The sequence below is a fragment of the Cetorhinus maximus genome, chromosome 11 (genome assembly GCF_964194155.1).
Source record: "Cetorhinus maximus chromosome 11, sCetMax3.hap1.1, whole genome shotgun sequence".
Classification (NCBI taxonomy): domain Eukaryota; kingdom Metazoa; phylum Chordata; class Chondrichthyes; order Lamniformes; family Cetorhinidae; genus Cetorhinus; species Cetorhinus maximus.
Window position 1 is genome coordinate 57021460 of NC_135889.1, and position 18278 is coordinate 57039737.

The 18278-nt window shown below is 44.0% G+C and overlaps 1 protein-coding gene across 1 annotated transcript in view; it reads left to right on the forward strand.

Annotated features, from left to right (window-relative positions):
- pde11a (phosphodiesterase 11a) overlaps positions 1–18278 on the forward strand; it is a 400690-nt gene that overhangs the window by 331452 nt on the left and 50960 nt on the right. Inside the window, exons 16-17 of the mRNA XM_078552024.1 lie at positions 6586–6663; positions 16441–16504. Of these exons, the coding sequence (XP_078408150.1) occupies positions 6586–6663; positions 16441–16504 (142 nt within the window). The remainder of the gene's footprint in view (positions 1–6585; positions 6664–16440; positions 16505–18278) is intronic.

Genomic DNA, 18278 nt, shown 5'->3' on the forward strand with positions numbered 1-18278 from the left:
TTGGGGGGTTACTGCATTTTCACATTTTTACAGCTACAGGACTCTATTGCAAAATTCAGTTGACTAAACCTTTACGGTACATTTATTAGTTAAACTAAATTCAAAACCCAAAGGTGCTCAAATTGAACCAAATATCCAAATTAGCCCTCAGGTATTTTGGCCAGAATTTTACAGGCCCCGAGTCGACAGAATTGGAGGCGGTGGGACTGGTAATCTAGCAGGAGAACACACCGGAATGGAACCTAGACGTGTTCCCGCTGCCAGTCAATTATTCTTGAGATGGCTGGACGGTGGGTTGGGAGCAAGCAATTTTACTGGGGGCGCAAAGGATCCAAGGAGCTTCAGCGGCAAGGCGGTGAGAGGTCAGAAATAGGTGGCGGGTGGCTAGAGGTGGAAGCCAATGAGAGCAGCAGTGTTTTGGCACAGGGAGGGTGAAAGGTAATAAAACACCAGAAAGGAGAAGCTGGGGGTACTGCAAAGTGCACACACACATTGGAGGCAGATTATCGCAAGGGTCCCTCTGTGGTGCAACTTATGCATGGTCTCTCATAGCCCAGCTGCACTTGCCATTCTGTGTCAGTTTCACAGTCCTGCATTTCACCACTGGGAGGCCTTCTGCAAGGTGCCAATAAAACATGAGAAGAGGTTGACACGGTTTAGTATTTGTAATGCAGCGATCAGTGCTGAGTGACCAGGACATCTGCTTTGAGGCAACTGTGCATTTCACTGTTAGTGCCGGTGCCTGGCAATGCCCGCTTTCTGAGTCATCAGCCTCTTCTCGCACTTCATTGGTGCCTTTTGTAATATCCAAGGCTGTGAGCTTTGTATTACAAGATCAACTCGCCTTGTCAGATCACAACAGGTCATTGAATCACTTTGGAAACTGCAATCATGTTCACATAAATGCCCTGGGGCTGCTGATTTCCTCTGTGACTTCCAACCATGCTTTCCCAGTGGGGCTTGCTGGCCTCTTCCTCCCATCAACTGGGCAATACTTCTCTCCATGCCCTTTCCACCTGAAATTTGGGAGCCACTCTTCCTCTAATTGCAGCCATTCCTTGAAAACCCTTGATCAGTCTCCTATGTGCTTTTCTGTGTGACACCTTTGAACCGAGTGCTGCTGTCCCTTTAAATATGGGTCTGCATTTCAGCAGCTGGGACTTCCCACTCGCACCCACCCACCAAAGGGAGTCAGCCATTACTTAGATGCAAACAGCAAAGTCTGGCCCCAGATCCCATCTCCTGTCTAAGCTGTCATGTGTACCCAATTTGAGCCCTGATGTCAGGACATCCTCTCTTCTGGTCAAATTCAGCCCTTTGAGTCAGTTTGGCTTATTCCTTTAAACACATTGCAGCATTCAGGCACTAAGAGATGTCATATACATTTGTGTTCCAGTTTTCCTATCCCAACATGTTTTTTTTAAATAATATCAATTTTCTCCTCTCCCAAATGCCTTAACAGACATACAGTTTGTCTATTCACATCCTCGGGTAACCATCCACATATTTCTGAACAGATTACTCTGATTTCAGGTATGGATGTCAATATTTGTGCTATTTGAAAAATGGACATGGAAAGTCTGCTTCTCCAGTATGACACTAATTGTCACCAGGTTGACCACATTTTTCTGATCGAGTATTTAAACAAAGGCTATGCGTGTGTGAAACAATTATACTTGCCCAAATGTAAAATAAGTCATTTCATGCATGGACATATCCTTGCTACTGATGTTCTCAGAGTCTTTTTTTAAATGCCTAGGTCTATATTGGTGTATGTAAAATCTACCCACTCTCATTATTTCACTGGAAGCCAATTCAAAACAACACTGGTACAACCCTTGGAGTTAAAATTATAGGCATTAACTCAGCAGTAGATGTGCCGATAAAGAACAGCCACGTTTTTGTGGCGACGGGGAATTCTCACTGACTGATTTCATGGGATGGTTATTTGTTCAGACCTTTTGATTGCTTTTCCAGATGTGGTCTATTAGTGTTCATTTGTAAGGAGGTTTTCTAAAGTGATCATGTAATTTAATCCTAAAGTATTCAAATACAAGGAATCAATTTATGTTTGATCTGAGGAGAAACAAAACAATTTCCATTTGCCAAAGTTATAAATTCAACCAGATTCCTCCAGAGAAATGGGTTAAACTGCAACTTTAACTTCAAAGGCTTTTACATTTTATGGGTGGATTATCAAGTCTGCAAGTATTCCCATTATTTTTATGTTTATAAAATTCTAAATAAACATAACTGGAGCACATAAAAGAAGTAATGAGGAATCATTGCCATTTGGTTTGCCAATATGCATAAAAATAATTTGTGAGCTTTACATTATTAAAAAGTGAGCTGGCCATACTTTGGCTGCAGAGGCTTTTGATACAGTACCATATAAGACTTTTTTAAACAAACTAAAGACAATGTTTATCAAGGTTCAGTCATGGTTGTTAATTAGTAGTTAGCTAAAAGGATGGAAGCTAAAGGTAGTAGTAAGGGCTTGGTCAAAATTAGGGATGAATTAAGTAGTGTATCTCCCCTGCCACTTGATCTGCACTGGTACCTCTCCTGTTCCTTGTAGACATAAGTGACCAATTTGCTCTGTCAATGAAAGTCAAATTTGCAAATGACACCAAGGTGGATGAGGGCGGGTGAAGACTCTGGGCTCAGAGAAGATAATCTAGATCATGAAAAAATACTCAAAAATATTTTCAATTGGGCTGATAAGAGCAGATGAAGCTCCATGTGGGTAAAAGCAAGTTTTGGAAGTAAAAACAGGAGGGATCCTTCACTGGTTGGGTAGCACTTGTTGGGATCGAAACTGATTAACTCCAGTAGTGTAGAAATCAATGGTTAAAAAAAAAATTGGTGAGGTATAAAACAGGCTGCCAATTTGCTCTGAGCCTCTCTCACACTCATGGCATTGACCAATTTCTCCAGGTTGTGACAGAAATTGAGGGATATTAATTGAATTATTTCTCATCCTATCAAAATAGTACCTAGCAGCAGAAAACGAAACAAATAGAATGCTGAATTCTATTGCCAAATCAGTGGAATTCAAATTCTTTAGAGGATGTGCTAAAGCAGCTCAGTGCTTTCATCAAACCACACTGATGCTGCATTCACTTCTGATCACTGTGACATAAAGACACCATCCAAGCCCCAGTCATAGTAAAAAGGAGAGCAACATGATTGATCCCTGGTGATGAGCTGTAAAGGAACAATTTGAAAAACCAGAGCCTTTCAGCTTTGAAAAGAGACATCTCTTTGGAGCCTTATAGAGGAATAAAATGCTTAATGAGATAGACCCTAAACAATATTTTCAGATTCTGCAGTGCAACAAGACAAAATGGCATAAACTCCAACTTGTGAATGGCAAATGTGGGCAGATGTCAGAAAATATTTTTTTATATAATAGATAATCAACATGTTGATGGGTTGCGAGGAAGAGTAATAAGGTCAATTAACTGAACCCATTTAAGCAATAGCTGTGTGCTGTAATAGAAAGATGATACTGCAGGTAATGTAGAAATGTGAGATAAAATTGGCTAAAGGGCCTCTTGCAACAGAATAAAAATAGTTGCAGTTGGTGATTGAAGCCTAATCACTGATTTTTTTCTCGGTCTAAACTTTGCTCGTAAAAAGCCTAACTTTTTTTTTTTTTTTTGTAAAAATATACTTTATTCATAAAAATCTTCAATCACATTCAAAACCATTTCAAAAACAACATTACAAGGGTACAATCCAGGTTAAACTTTTACAAAATGTATCACCAGGTGCATCAGTACAAACAATATTACAGTCATTTACAGCCTTTCATTTTGATCTGTACAGCCCGAGGGGCTCTAAACAGTTCCCAGTCTCTCGGTGCGCTGTGGTAGAAAGGTCTTAGACAGCGACCCTTCCCCATTGCGCCTTTGCGGCAGCTGCCCCAAGCTTTAGTGCGTCCCTCAGCACGTAGTCCTGGACTTTGGATTGTGCCAGTCCGCAACAATCGGTCGGGGACAACTCTTTGTGCTGGAAGACCAACAAGTTTCGGGCAGACCAAAGCGCGTCTTTCACCGAGTTGATGATCCTCCAGCTGCAGTTGATGTTTGTCTCGGTGTGTGTCCCTGGGAACAGCCCGTAGAGCACAGAGTCCTGTGTCACAGAACTGCTCGGGATGAACCTCGACAGCAACCACTGCATCTCTCTCCAGACTTTCTTTGCAAAGGCACAATCCACAAGGAGGTGAACAACGGTCTCTTCCCCACCACAGCCACCTCGAGGGCATCGTGCAGAGGGGGTGAGACTCCTGGCGTGTAGGAAGGATCTGACGGGGAGGGCCTTTCTCACCACCAGCCAAGCTACGTCTTGGTGCTTGTTGGAAAGTTCTGGCGATGAGGCATTCTGCCAAATGACTTTGACAGTCTGCTCGGGGAACCATCCCACAGGGTCCACCCTCTCCTTATCCCTCAGGGCCTCTAGGACGTTACGTGCTGACCACTGCCTGATGGACTTGTGGTCAAAGGTGTTTTTCTGCATAAATTTTTCCACCAGGGACAGGTGGTACGGCACGGTCCAACTACTTGGAGCGTTCCGCGGCAGCGTGGCCAGACCCATCCTTCGCAACACCGGGGACAGGTAGAACCTCAGCACGTAGTGACACTTGGTGTTTGCGTACTGAGGGTCTACGCACCGCTTGATGCAGCCGCACACAAAGGTGGCCATCAGTATGAGGGCGATGTTGGGCACGTTTTTTCCCCCTTTATCTAGAGGCTTGTACATCGCGTCCCTGCAGACACGATCCATTTTCGACCTCCAGATAAAGCGGAAGATGGCTCGAGTGATCGCCATCGCGCAGGAGTGTGGAATGGGCCAGACCTGCGCCACGTACAGCAACAGCGAGAGTACCTCACACCTGATGACCAGGTTCTTACCCGCAATGGAGAGGGAGCGTCGCTCCCACATGCCCAGTTTCCTTTTCACCATAGCCACTCGCTCCTTCCAGTTTCTAACGCATGCCCCGGTCCCTCCGAACCATATCCCCAGCACCTTCAGGCCGTCAGCCCTGACAGTGAAGGGGACAAAGGATCGGTCAGCCCACTTCCCAAAGAACATGGCCTCGCTCTTCCCACGATTTACCTTGGCTCCCGAGGCCAGTTCGAACTGGTCGCAGACGTGCATCAGTCTGCGCACCGACAGCGGATCCGAGCAGAAGACGGCGACGTCGTCCATGTACAGGGAGGCTTTTACCTGAGTGCCTCCACTGCCTGGGATCGTCACTCCTCTTATGCCCGGATCCTTCCTGATGGACTCGGCAAAGGGTTCTATGCAGCACACAAAAAGGACAGGCGAGAGAGGGCAGCCCTGCCTGACTCCAGATTTAATCGGAAAGCTATCTGTTTCCCACCCATTGATTGAGACTGCGCTACTGATGTTAGTGTAGAGCAGTTGGATCCAATTTCGAATTCCCTCCCCAAACCCCATTTTGGAGAGCGCATCCCCCATGTAGGTGTGCGATATTCTGTCAAAGGCCTTCTCCTGATCCAAGCTGATGAGGCAGGTATCCACACCCCTGTCCTGTACATAGGCAATCGTATCCCTGAGCAGCGCCAGGCTGTCAGAGATCTTCCTGCCTGGCACAGAGCAGGTCTGGTCAGGGTGAATCACCAATTCCAGAGCGGATTTGACCCGGTTGGCGATGACCTTGGACAGAATCTTATAGCCTAAAAAAAAAAGCCTAACTGATCAGGAAATTTGGATAGTTTTATTCAGCCTGCTTCTAAAAGCTAAGGTTTAAATGTTGAAGTCAAGTAATGGTTTACCACTTTAAAAAAAGGTATTGAAGTTCCACTCTGCTGAAAATTGCAAACTTCTCCCTGCATAGGCTTCTGCTGTGGTAATGTTCTTCCAACTGGAACTAATTACAGCAGTATCAGTTCTGGCAGTCTATTCCCAAGACAATTCCTTTTAAAATCCACATCACTTAAAAGTGATCCTTGCATAAAGCTCCAGCCTGCCCTATTACTGCCACATGTCATTCATTAGCATGAACAGACATTCTGCCTATTAGCATGTTTTCCCTCCAAAGAAAAGAAAGAATATATTTGAATTTAGTGTTGCTTTGCTATAGCATGGCCAAGAGAAAAAGCATGTTAATGTGATTCCCAGCATTCTGTTTAAATATCTATTTATGCTGGATTTACTCTACATTCCGTTTGTTTTCTGTATCAATGTGTATTTAAAAAGGCACCAATTAACTTCCATCATTGCCAACTGGGAGCAAATATTCCCAGCTCCACAAATTGCATTAGAAACAGCCACAGTGTAAGAGGATTTGAATCCTCTTTAATTTGAAAATTTGTTCCTTTCCTGCTTTGTAATATACACACAGTGCAACTTTAATCTTCAATTTACCATTGAACATCTGCTTTGTGTTGAGGAATTGGCAGTTTTATTTTGGATCAATTGAGCAATGCTGAATTTGATACTACTAACACAGTGTGAAGTAGTTCATTACAACTTGTAGATATATTATTTATATGTATTTCCATAGATAACCACCAGCTATCCAACATTACACACAATGACATTTTTCTTTTCTAGGCGAAGAATGAAGTTTTTTGAACTCGTTAATTCAGGAGAGTACAACTGGAATGTAAAGGATCAACGAGAAATGCTCAGGTCAAGAGATCTATATTAATTGCCTGGTAATATATGCCCAAAAAAATGTTGAAATAGTCATAGAACAAAGAGACTCTATGGGGGAGAAATTGGGCTGTTCTTAGGTGCTACACGAGCTCCTAACACTCAATGGGGCCTGAGATGTGCACATACACTTGCAATAAGAAGTGCGCAGATGCCATTTGGTAAAGGGGGCTTGCGCACGTGCAGCTAATGACTGCTAAGGGCATAGGGAGTGTGCAGGTTATGATGTCAATTTGATGCTAACATTGCCATTTTAAATGACATGCTCTAGTCTGCTCCCTACCTTAACTTCACACAGCTGAACACAAGTTAAATTAAGAGAAGGAGCCCCCCCCCCTACCACTCCAGCACTATTTAAAGGGATCATGAACTACTTACAGGTTAGTTGTTGGATTATTTCTTCTGGCTGCTGATGCAATTATATACGTTTTTGCAACTTTGCTACACTTGCCTAAGTTTGAATACTCTACACAGAGTGGTCTGACTGGTGTTGAGGAACTCTGTTGATTTTAAGGCTTATACTAAAACAAATTGTGTCCAGACTTGAGTGGCCTGGCAGAGCTTCCTCTATAACTTAAGCAGGATTGAAAGAATGAAGGCAGATCACATGGAGCAGGACAAGCTGCTAGAAGAGGGAGGAGGAGGAGGAGGGGGAAAGTGCTGTTAGCAGGAGGCCATATCCACAGAGGGTTTTTTTCTCAACTTCAGCAAGACCAATGTTTGAGATGCCTCCACTTCACAAAACAGCTGATGACTAAAATGCCAACTGCTGCAGCCTCAGCTGCAACAACAAAATAAGGCAAGGACAACATTGCCTGTGGCTGGCAAGGTGTTACAATCCTGTTTGAGACTGTTAACGTTTAAAGAGAAATCCGAATACCCAGTAATCAACCGACAGAGCTATACCACAATATTTCACGTTTTTAAACAAAACCAAATTTTATTGTGTATAAGGAGAATTAAACAAAGCAAGCACAACTAATTTAATACTATGGGCCATAACTTCCAGTGGAGTGGCGAGTTGGTGGGAGGTTGTGAGTCGAGCCTGGTGGAGGAACATCTGGAGTCAGGCCTGGAGGCGGTGCGGGGAGGTCGGGAGTTGGGCCTGGAGGGGGTGGGGGGAGATCGAGAATTGGGCCTGGAGGGGGTGGGAAGGTAGAGAGTCGGGCCTGGAGGCAAGGTATGGTCAAGAGTCAGGCGGGGGCGGGGGAGTTCGGGAGTCGGGGAGTGGGTGTGGTGGAGTCCCACTGGGTAGTCAGGGGGTGGTACTGGAGGGGTGAGGGGGGGGTCCCACTGGGGTTTGTGGGGGTGGGAGGAGTCCCATGGGGGCCATGGAGGGTGGAGGGAGTCCGTGAGGGGTCAGGGGGTAGTCAGGGGTGGTACTGAAGGGTGTCTCGATTGGGGTCGGGGGTGGGGGTAGTCTTGTGAGAGGTTGAGGGCGTGGGGAGTCCTGTGGGGGATCAGGGAGGTGGGGAAGTCCTGTTGGGGGTCAATGTGGCTCTGTACAATAGTTACCCAGGAGCTCGAAGTGGTTTTAATTCTTCTAACTTTTTCTGGGTAACTATTGATTTAACACAGCCTGAACCATCCTCAGTTTGCAATTTAAATTGCATTTTTGGATGGTTCCCAGTGCAGGGCAATTGCCCTAAGGAAGTTTGAATTTCCTGGGCAATTGCCCTGCAATCCTTACCTGGGAACCTCTGGTGGAGGGGTTCCCCAGCGCACCTTTGAGTTACTCCCCAGATACACTGCCCTGGAGCTGGGAAGTTTACAGTTTATAATTACAGGTACCTGCACTATGAACTTAGTTCTACTTTTTACTTCTCCCCAAATATTCCCTTATACATTGCAACAATCTTTAAGGTGCATACACTTCCCTAGAGACCAACTCAAAGGTATGTCACTTTGGAATTCACTTTAATTCTCCTTAGTGTTCCAGCTATTCTCTGAGGTAAGATCCTACAGGGTCCTATCATTAGCTTTTTGGCTATGTGACCCTCCACTTTTCTTCATGGACTTCACAGCTGTGGATGCCTCAGCTCTTTGTTCTGGTTGCAAGCAGACAGCCAACTGCCTTCCCACGGATTTCCAAGCTACATCTGCGTAGTGTTTTCTGCCACAAAACTCGGTGAGGACACCTGTAGATTTTTTCAACTAGTTGCAAGCTAGAACAAATCTTCCAGCTGCTTTTCCCTCACAAAATCCAAACTTGAGATAGATCCCCAACTGCATTCCACACTGAATAATTAAGTTAGTATTTTCCCTGCTTGAAATGCAGGCCTAATTGACTACCATCTGCTGTTGGCTCCCTCAATCCGATGAGATGTAGTCTACACCAACACAAAGCTGCAACTGTGTCTGTCTGCTCCCAAATTGGATTGCTTGCTATCTCAGCAAACACACACAGATAAATTAAACAAAGGAACATTCCATCCCCACAGCCTGTCTCTATGACAACATGGCATGCTTTGGGATGTTCTCAAAAAATGTAAACAAATTATTTCATCTTCCATTCTACTCTTTGATTCTGTAGCTCTTTTGAATAATTTCTATTGCTAACAGGATTTTACGACCCTTTCTCCAGGCTCCCTGGATTCACGAAGAAACCCCATGTTTATAATACTGGTTACAGCTTCCTTTCATCTACATGCATAATTTAAATCTTTTATTGAAGGGCAGACCATCTGGCTCTATTATGCTAAGATAGAAGACCCCGCCCCCCCTATTGTTTATGGCTTTCACACTGTCAACTCCAACATTGAAAATAAACATAAGTTACCTTTTAAGTGTAATCAACTCCAAGCTTGTTTGAATTGCATTTCATCAGAGTCATTACCAGTTTCTCAGTCAGGATTTTCCATTTATTTTACATTTAAGACTTTAATTCCTCAAACTAAAAATTATATTCTCAAACATATAAACCATGAAACATATTTTTGCAACACAAGGTGACAGTGGCTCTTGATTTTTATGATACTGGATGGCAGGGTTATTTGCTCATGACCCCTGTCCAGAACTCATGCACAGCATGCCCACAGTGAGAACCATGCTTCCATTAGGAACATTATAAAACACACCATCCGCATCCTTAAGCATATTTCTGCTGTCTAGGGTGCTCTGGAGAAGCCTAGCTGGGTGAGTATCAAGATTTTTGTTAGAATGCTGCTCAACCTGGCCATTAACAAGAAGTGCAGGAACACAAAGTGGAAGGGAGGCTGCATCATAGGCAACCATTTTCTCCACATGCTCTGCACAATCAAATAATTCATTAGTGATCTGAGTAACCTCAACAACACTTCCCATTCACCAAGTCCCACGCTTCTTAACTTTTCTCTATCATTGATCGTCACAGTGTCCTCTTTCTGACAGCACAAAGATAAAAACCCCTAGAAAAGGCACCAATCCAATTCCATAAATCCAATCATGACATAATACATAAATTACTAATCACCCTTGTGCATTCCCATAGTGTGTGTCTTCTGTGTGCCTTTGCCTATCCTAGTGCTCCTATGAGGTGTTCCCCCAGAAACTGCAGTATGAGTAATGAAAGGTTGCTGTCCTTCAATTGAAGAGACTGCAGATGGCCGGCCTTCAGGGGCAATCTCGAGCAACTCTGGGCTAGGAGGGCTGACTTCAGACTTTACCATGTCAGCTTGGCATTAACATTCTGAGCTGACTGGCAGGAGGAGAAATGCTACCATTTTGAGAAAGGACAGCAGGATTGTGTTCTGCTAAGCTATTACCACTCTCCCAGGGCAGCACCTCAGCAGTCTTATTGTTGTGGAAGCCCCTTTGAACAGTGATATTCCCAACCATGATGGCAGCTGCCTGAGCTTCCACTGCAGCACTCAGGTCTTTGTTGGAAGCTTTTTGTGCTGCAATAGAAGCTGTGAGATTGGCCATCAGACACTGCATCCTGGAGGGGTCCACAGGTGTATTGATAGAGGTGACGACCCATTCCATGTTGGACAGCTCCATCTTGTGCAAAGCTATGTGTCAAGTTGGTGCTGGACTCCTCCATGTTCCTTGACATTGAGCACAGCCTTTCTGACAGGCTTCCCAGTGTACCAAGCATTTTGTTCCATACACCTTACAACCTTCTTCTGTAGCCTGTCCCATCAAAGTCCCCATTCCACTCCTCTGCAGAACTTGGGTGTGACTTCACCCTCCAATGAGTAGGCACCTGCATTTTGGCTTTGTTCCTCCCCCACCCTAGCTCCTGCACACTTGTTCTTGGTGTTTCGCATGCAGCTCCCTCCTCTATCTGAACTGCAAAAATATGTCAGTCCGTGAGCTGGTGACAGCGAGTGTAATATCGAGTAATGATCCCTTTTCATCTTTTCATTGTCATATTCCTCTTCATCCTCTAACTGGGAAGGTTCATGTTCTTGGATACCTGAATTGCAAAAGGGATAAGCGTTGCGTTGTAGTGAGGGAAGAGGAGAAAGTAAGTGCGTGCGTGCTTACACCATCTGCAACTTATGAGTCAGAAGAGATAGTGGGCTGAGGGAGAAGTGGAATGAGAGAAGGAGGTTTGTTTATGTGTATACCCTCATCACTGACCCTTCCTGTGCTAATGGCCTCTGTGATTTCCCTTCCCATGACCCCCAGCAACATCTACTTCATGGAAGTTAAAGTATGCTTGGCCTCCTCCAGTTCTTTCCTACTGCCTGTTATTATGTGCCAGCTTATCCTTCAAGAAAGAGAGAAGTTCTTTCTACAGTATTTGAATAGGAAAAGAGTAACTAAAGCTAGAACAAAAACAGAATTACCTGGAAAAACTCAGCAGGTCTGGCAGCATCGGCAGAGAAGAAATCAGTTAACGTTTCGAGCCTTCATGGCCCTTCGGCAGAACTGAGGGTAGGAGGTAGAAGCGGGCCGTCCGAGGTTGGGCGACTATCAAGTTGGAAGCTGTGGGAGGAAGATCTCCAGAGGAGATGAGGTCAGTGACAGTCCTGGAAACAATGGCTTGATGTTCTGTGGTGGGGTCATGGTCCAGGGAGAGGTAGGAGGAAATGTCTGCGAGTTGACGCTCAGCCTCCGCGAGGTAGAGGTCAATGCGCCAGACAACAACAGTACCACCCTTGTCAGCGGGTTTGATGACAATGTTGGGGTTGGACCTGAGAGAACGGAGTGCAGTGAGTTCAGAGAGAGACAGATTAGAATGGGTGAGAGGAGCAGAGAAATTGAGACGGCTAATGTCACGCCGACAGTTCTCAATGAAAAGATCAAGAGAAGGTAAGAATCCAGAGGGAGGGGTCCAAGTGGAGGGAGAATATTGGATGTGGGTAAAAGGATCCGTTGAACGGGGAGAGGACTCCTGCCCAAAGAAGTGAGCACGGAGACGAAGACGGCGGAAGAAGAGTTCAGCATCATGTCGAGCCCGAAATTCATTGAGATGAGGGCGTAAGGGTATGAAACTAAGTCCTTTGCTGAGCACTGAACGTTCAGCATCGGAGAGGGGAAGGTCAGGGGGTATAGTGAATACCCGGCTGGGGCTGGGATTGGAAGATGGGGTGAGGACGGAGGGACAAGCAGGGGTGGAGGGTCCCAGATGGGTGTTGGAATCGATGAGTTGTTGGAGCTTGCGTTCCTTAGCACTTGAGAGAAAGAGAAAAAGTTTCTTGTTGAGGCGACAGATGAGGCGAAGAATAAAATGAAACTGGGGGCACGCGCAGCTTTGAAAAAGGGTGCGGCGGTGCTGCTGGAGGGAGAGGTCGAGTGTGTTCATATGGCGGCGCATGGCACTGAGTGTGGATCTCAGAATGCGACGGGAACAGCAGTCCGAGAAACGTTTTATGTCCCGGAGATACCTGTAATCCTGGGTGGGTTCGAAACAAGAGGGATGGAATTTCAGTTGAAATCCAGGTGGGGTGAGTCGGAAACGGAGACAGTCACTGAGAAAGGAGATATGGCTGTGAAAGCGGGTTTTAGTAAACACCTTGTCAAACACCAGGAGAGAAATGGAAAGCAATGAAGGTGAGCAGGGCAGAGGAGACAGTCGGAAATCCTGTCGGAGGACAGAACCGTACTTCTTCAAAGAGGGCATTTCTTGAAGAGGGGTGGCAGTCAATTAAGCACAAAGATAAAAACAAAAAGCTAAAAGCTACTGCGGATGCTGGAAATCCAAAACAAAAACAGAATTACCTGGAAAAACTCAGCAGGTCTGGCAGCATCGGCGGAGAAGAAATCAGTTAACGTTTCGAGCCTTCATGGCCCTTCGGCAGAACTGAAGCATAGTTAGAAGAAGGGGGAAATATAAATTGGTTTAAGGTGGCGGGGGGGGGTGGGATGGGGGTGGTGGGGGGAGAGAGAGACATTGAGGGTGTGGTGATTGTGGAGATGAGCAGATAATCAAAGGATGTCACAGACAAAAGGGTCAAAGAGGTGTTTTGTCTGAGAAAAGTGCTAATTAAGAATGGAGGACAGGATATTCAAAGTACAGCTCTAGTGGGGGTGGGGTGGAAAGGCTAACAAGGTTTTAGTTTTAGATTTAAAAATAATGGAAATAGGTGGGGAAAGAAGAATCTATATAAATTATTGAAAAAAAAAGCGGGGGGGGTGGGGGGGGTGAAGAAACGGGGTGGGGATGGGGGGAGGGGGAGTTTAAGATCTAAAGTTGTTGAATTCAATATTCAGCCCAGAAGGCTGTAAAGTGCCTAGTCAGAAGATGAGGTGCTGTTCCTCCAGTTTGCGTTGGGCTTCACTGGAACAATGCAGCAAGCCAAGGACAGACATGTGGGCAAGAGAACAGGGTGGAGTGTTAAAATGGCAAGCGACAGGGATGTTTGGGTCTTTCTTGCGGACAGACCGCAGGTGTTCCGCAAAACGGTCGCCCAGTTTGCGTTTGGTCTCTCCAATGTAGAGGAGACCGCATTGGGAGCAACGAATGCAGTAGACTAAGTTAGGGGAAATGCAAGTGAAAGCTAGTGTTGGTACTCTGGAGGGTGAGCCTGGGAAATTGATAATGGAAAGGAAAGGAAAGAAATGGTGGAACAGGTATTTTGTGCCTGTCTTCATGGTACAGGACTTCAAAAACTCCCCAAAGGTTCTTGAAAATCAAGACATGATAGGGAGGGATGAACTTAACACAATCACTGTCACCAGGTAAAGGGTGCTAGGAAAACTATTAGACCTAAAGGATGACAAGTCCCTAGTACCAGATGACATTTATCCTACAGTCTTAAAAGAAGTGGCGGCACAGATAGTAGATCCATTGGTTATAATCTTCAAAAATTCCTTAGACTCTGGAAAGTTTCCAGCGGACTGGAAAATAGTTAATGTAACACCTTTATTCATAAAAGGAGGGAGGCAGAAAGCAGGAAACTATAGGCCAGTTAACCTAACATCTGCTATAGGGAAAGTAGGAAAATCTACTAGTAAGGAGGTTAGAGAAGGATACTTTGAAAATCATGATTTGACTGGGCAGAGCCAACATGGCTTTGTGAAAGGGAAATCATGTTTAACCAATCTATTAGAGTTTTTTAATGAAGTATCATTCAAGATGGATAAAGGGGAATCAGTAGATGTGGTGTACTTGGATTTCCAAAAGGCACTTAATAAGGTACCACATCAAAGATTACGAAACAAAATAAGAGCACATGGTTAGAGGTGTAACATATTAGCAAGGATAAAGGATTGGTTGCAGAGAGTAGGAATAAATGGGTCTTTTTCGAATTGGCAAGCTGTATCTAGTGGAGTGCCACAGGGATCAATACCTCAACTATTTACAATCTATATCAATAACTTGGATGAAGGGATGAATGTATGGTAGCTAAATTTGCCAATGATACCAAGATAGGTAGGAAATTAAGTTGTCAAGAGGAGGTAGAGAGTCTGCAAAGGGATTCAGACAGGTTAAGTGTGTGGGCAAAAATTTGGCAGATGGAGTATAATGTGGGTAAATGCAAACTTATTCACTTTGGTGGAAGAATAGAAAAGCAGTATATTACTTAAATGGAGAAAGATTGCAGAACTCGGTGGTACAGAGGGATTTAGGTATCCTGGTACATGAATCACATAAAGTTAGTATGCAGGTATAGCAAGTGATTAGGAAGGCAAATGGAATGTTGGCATTTACTGCAAGAGGAATGGAATATAAAAGTAGGGAGGTTTTATTACAGCTGTACAGGGCCTTGGTGAGACCACATCTAGAGTACTGTGTGCAATTTTGGTCTCCTTATTTTAAAAAAAGATATAATCGCTTTAGAAGCAGTTCAGAGAAGGTTCACTGGACTCATTCCTGGGATGAAGGGGTTGTCTTATGAAGAAATGTTGAACAAGCTAGGCCTATACCCAGTGGAGTTTAGAGGAATAAGAGGTGATCTTATTGAAACGTATAAGATCCTGAGGGGACTTGATGGGGTGGATACCGGAGGATGTTTCCTCTTGTGGGGAAGACTAAAACCAGGGGACATAGTTTAAAAATAAGAGGTCTCCCTTTTAAGACAGAGATGAGGAGAAACTCATCTCTGAGTTGATGTGTGGAATTCTCTTCCCCAGAAAGTAGTGGAGGCTGGATCATTGAATTTATTTAAGGCAGAGTTAGACAGATTTTTGTTAGACAAGGGAGTCAAGGGTTAAGGAGGGCAGACAGGAAAGTGGAGCAGAGACCACAACCAGATAAGCCATGATCTTATTGAATGGTGGAGCAGGCTCGAAGGGCCAAAAGGCCTACTCTTGCTCCCATGTTCCTGTGGTTCAGATGTTCCTATGTTCAGTGAGTGTCCTGCAATATGTTTGGGCAATGTGACTGTCATGACTAAATAGCTGCAAGTGTGACTGAGCTCTGAATTGTGGGTATGATGCTTGTGACAATGCTAAGTAGGTAAGAGTGAGGTAAAGCTGATGAATTGAGCAGTTGAATGCTGATTGATAGAGATTGTTGGTAGATGGATGATGGGGGTGTAATGAATTAAGCAGTGGAAAAGGCTAGTGGTGCAGTTGGTAGGATTTGCCATTTAAAGATGAACTCATTCACCTTGGCAACTCATGTCAGATTATTAAACTTCTTCCTGCATTGCATCCATGTTCATGGAGCAATACTCCTGGCACAGCCCTCTACCTCTATATGTTCCCTTTGTCTCCTGAACATATGTCTGGACGGCTTCTTGCTGCCTTGCGGATAAAGGATGATTCTCCTTCTTTCCACCAAGATGCAGTGCAGTGTCTGAAAACCTTGGTGCTCACTCTCTTGGATTTCAGCCATTGTTCAACATGTCACAGTCCAGACTGACTTTTGAAGAAAACTCCGACCACTTCTTGCAGCCAGGATGCACCCACCCTCTCAGAGGTGCAGGCTGTTTATAAGTTGTGATATCTGAGCCCTCTGCTGATGCATGCAACCAATGAACAATGGGCAGAATTTTATGGTCCCGCCGAAGTGAATGGAGTTTAGAATGGCCGCGATGGGGCTGTAAAATTCTGGCCAATGTGTGGAGCACTGGCTGCACACAGCAATTGTTTAATAGATGAGGCAGCACCAATTTAAGATGGCGCCTCAAACGCAATGCACAGGCGAAGGTTAATAGTGCAGCATAAAACCCACACCCATTTTCAGGGGTTAGCCAGTTTCTCCCTTTTTGGTTTATTACAAAAACAAATTTTAAAAATGTATTCAAATTACATGCTTCCGTGCATTGGCAATATCTTTGGAGATCATTTAAAAAATACTTCATAATATATTTGGCTTCTGGATAAAGCTGTATAGATGTGAAAGGAACCTGCTGATGGAAATGCGTATTGTCATTGTAGGTCGATGCTGATGACTGCCTGCGACCTGGGGGCTGTAACTAAACCTTGGGAGATATCTAGACAGGTCAGCAAGTTGCATATGCATGGCCTTTTAAACTGACTTGTCATTTGGCTGTTAACCATATAATCTAGTCATATTTGTAATTTAAAACTTTAAAAATGAATTTATGCAGAATGTGTAAAATATGTTAATAATGATAGCACTTGACGATCGGGAAACTGTCCTTCATTTAAGGCCATCTTTTCCTGTAAAGTAAACATGGGGACCCAATAAATTAGGTTTCTATGCTACAGTGAAGCTTTCCACTGAAATGGAATATAATGAGGAAAGCAGGGCAAAGTGATGGTTCGCCCTAGCCAGGAAGATTTTAAAGGTAAGTGTAGAGGCACCTTTACAAAATAAATATGACAAGATTTAGAATGTTCAGCTTTCCTTACGATGATGTATTTCTTTTGCACATAAATTTGTGTTCAACTAAGAGACAACCCTTTGCAGTTAGGTGTGGGAATGGAATCCATTGAGAAAGAAAGACTTTATGAAAAAGATGCATCATCCATGGCTAACTAAGAAAGTTAAGGATAGTGTCAAATTGAAGGAAAACACATACAGTTCTGCAAAGATTAGTGGTAGATCAGGAGATTGGACAAATTTTAGAAACAAGCACAGAATGACTAAAACAAATTGAGGGAAAAATTAGAGTAGGAGAGAAAACTAGCTAGAAATATAAAAAACAGACTTTAAGAGTTTCTGCAAGTATATAAAAAGGAAAAGATTAGCCAAAGTGAGCATTGGTCCTTTATAGGTTGAGACTAATGAATTAAAATGGAAAACAAGGAAAGGGCAGAAGCTTTGGATGGGTATTTTGTATCAGTCTTCACTTTAGAAAACGCAAAAAGCATCCCAAGAATAGTTGAAAATCAAGAGGGAAAAGGGAGAGGCTTAAAACAATTACAATCATTAGGGAAAAAGTACTGGGTAAACTATTGGGACTAAAGGCGATAAGTCCCCTGGGCTTGATGACCTGCATCCTAGGGTCTTAAAAAAATTGGCTTCAGATATAGTGGATGCACTGAGTGTAATCTTCCAAAATTCCTTGGATTCTGGAAAGATCCCAATGGATTGGAAAACCACAAATCTAACACCACTATTCAAGAAAGGAAGGAGACAGAAAATAGGAAATTATAGGCCAGTTAGCCTAACATCTGTCATCGAGAAAATGCTTGAATCCATTACTAAGGAGGTAATAGCAGGACATTTAGGAAATCATAATATAATCAGGCAGAGTCAACATCATTTTGTGAAAGGGAAATCATGTTTGGCTAACTTATTAGATTTCTTTGAGGTAGTAACAAACAAGGTGGGTAATGGGGAACCAGTAGATGTGGTGTATTTGGATTTTCAAATGGCATCGATAAGGTACCACATGAAGGGCACCATACTTTAGAAAAGATGCGAACGCATTGGAGAGACTGCAGAAGAGGTTTACAAAAATGGTTCCAGGGATGAGAAAAGATCGGAGAAGTTGGGACTATTCTCCTTGGAGAGGAGAAAGCTAAGAGGAGATATGATAGAGGTGTTCAAAATCATGAGGGGGCTGGATAGAGTAGATAGGGAGAAACTGTTTCCACTTGTAAAAGGATCGAGAACGAGAGGGCACAGATTTAAAGTGATTTACAAAAGAAGTAAATGTGATGCGAGAAAATACTTCTTCACACAGCAAGTGGTTCGGGTCTGGAATGCACTGCCTGGAAGTGTGGTGGGGGCAGGTTCAATTGAGGCATTCAAGAGGGCATCAGATGAATATTTAAATAGAAACAATGGGCAAGGTTATGGGGAA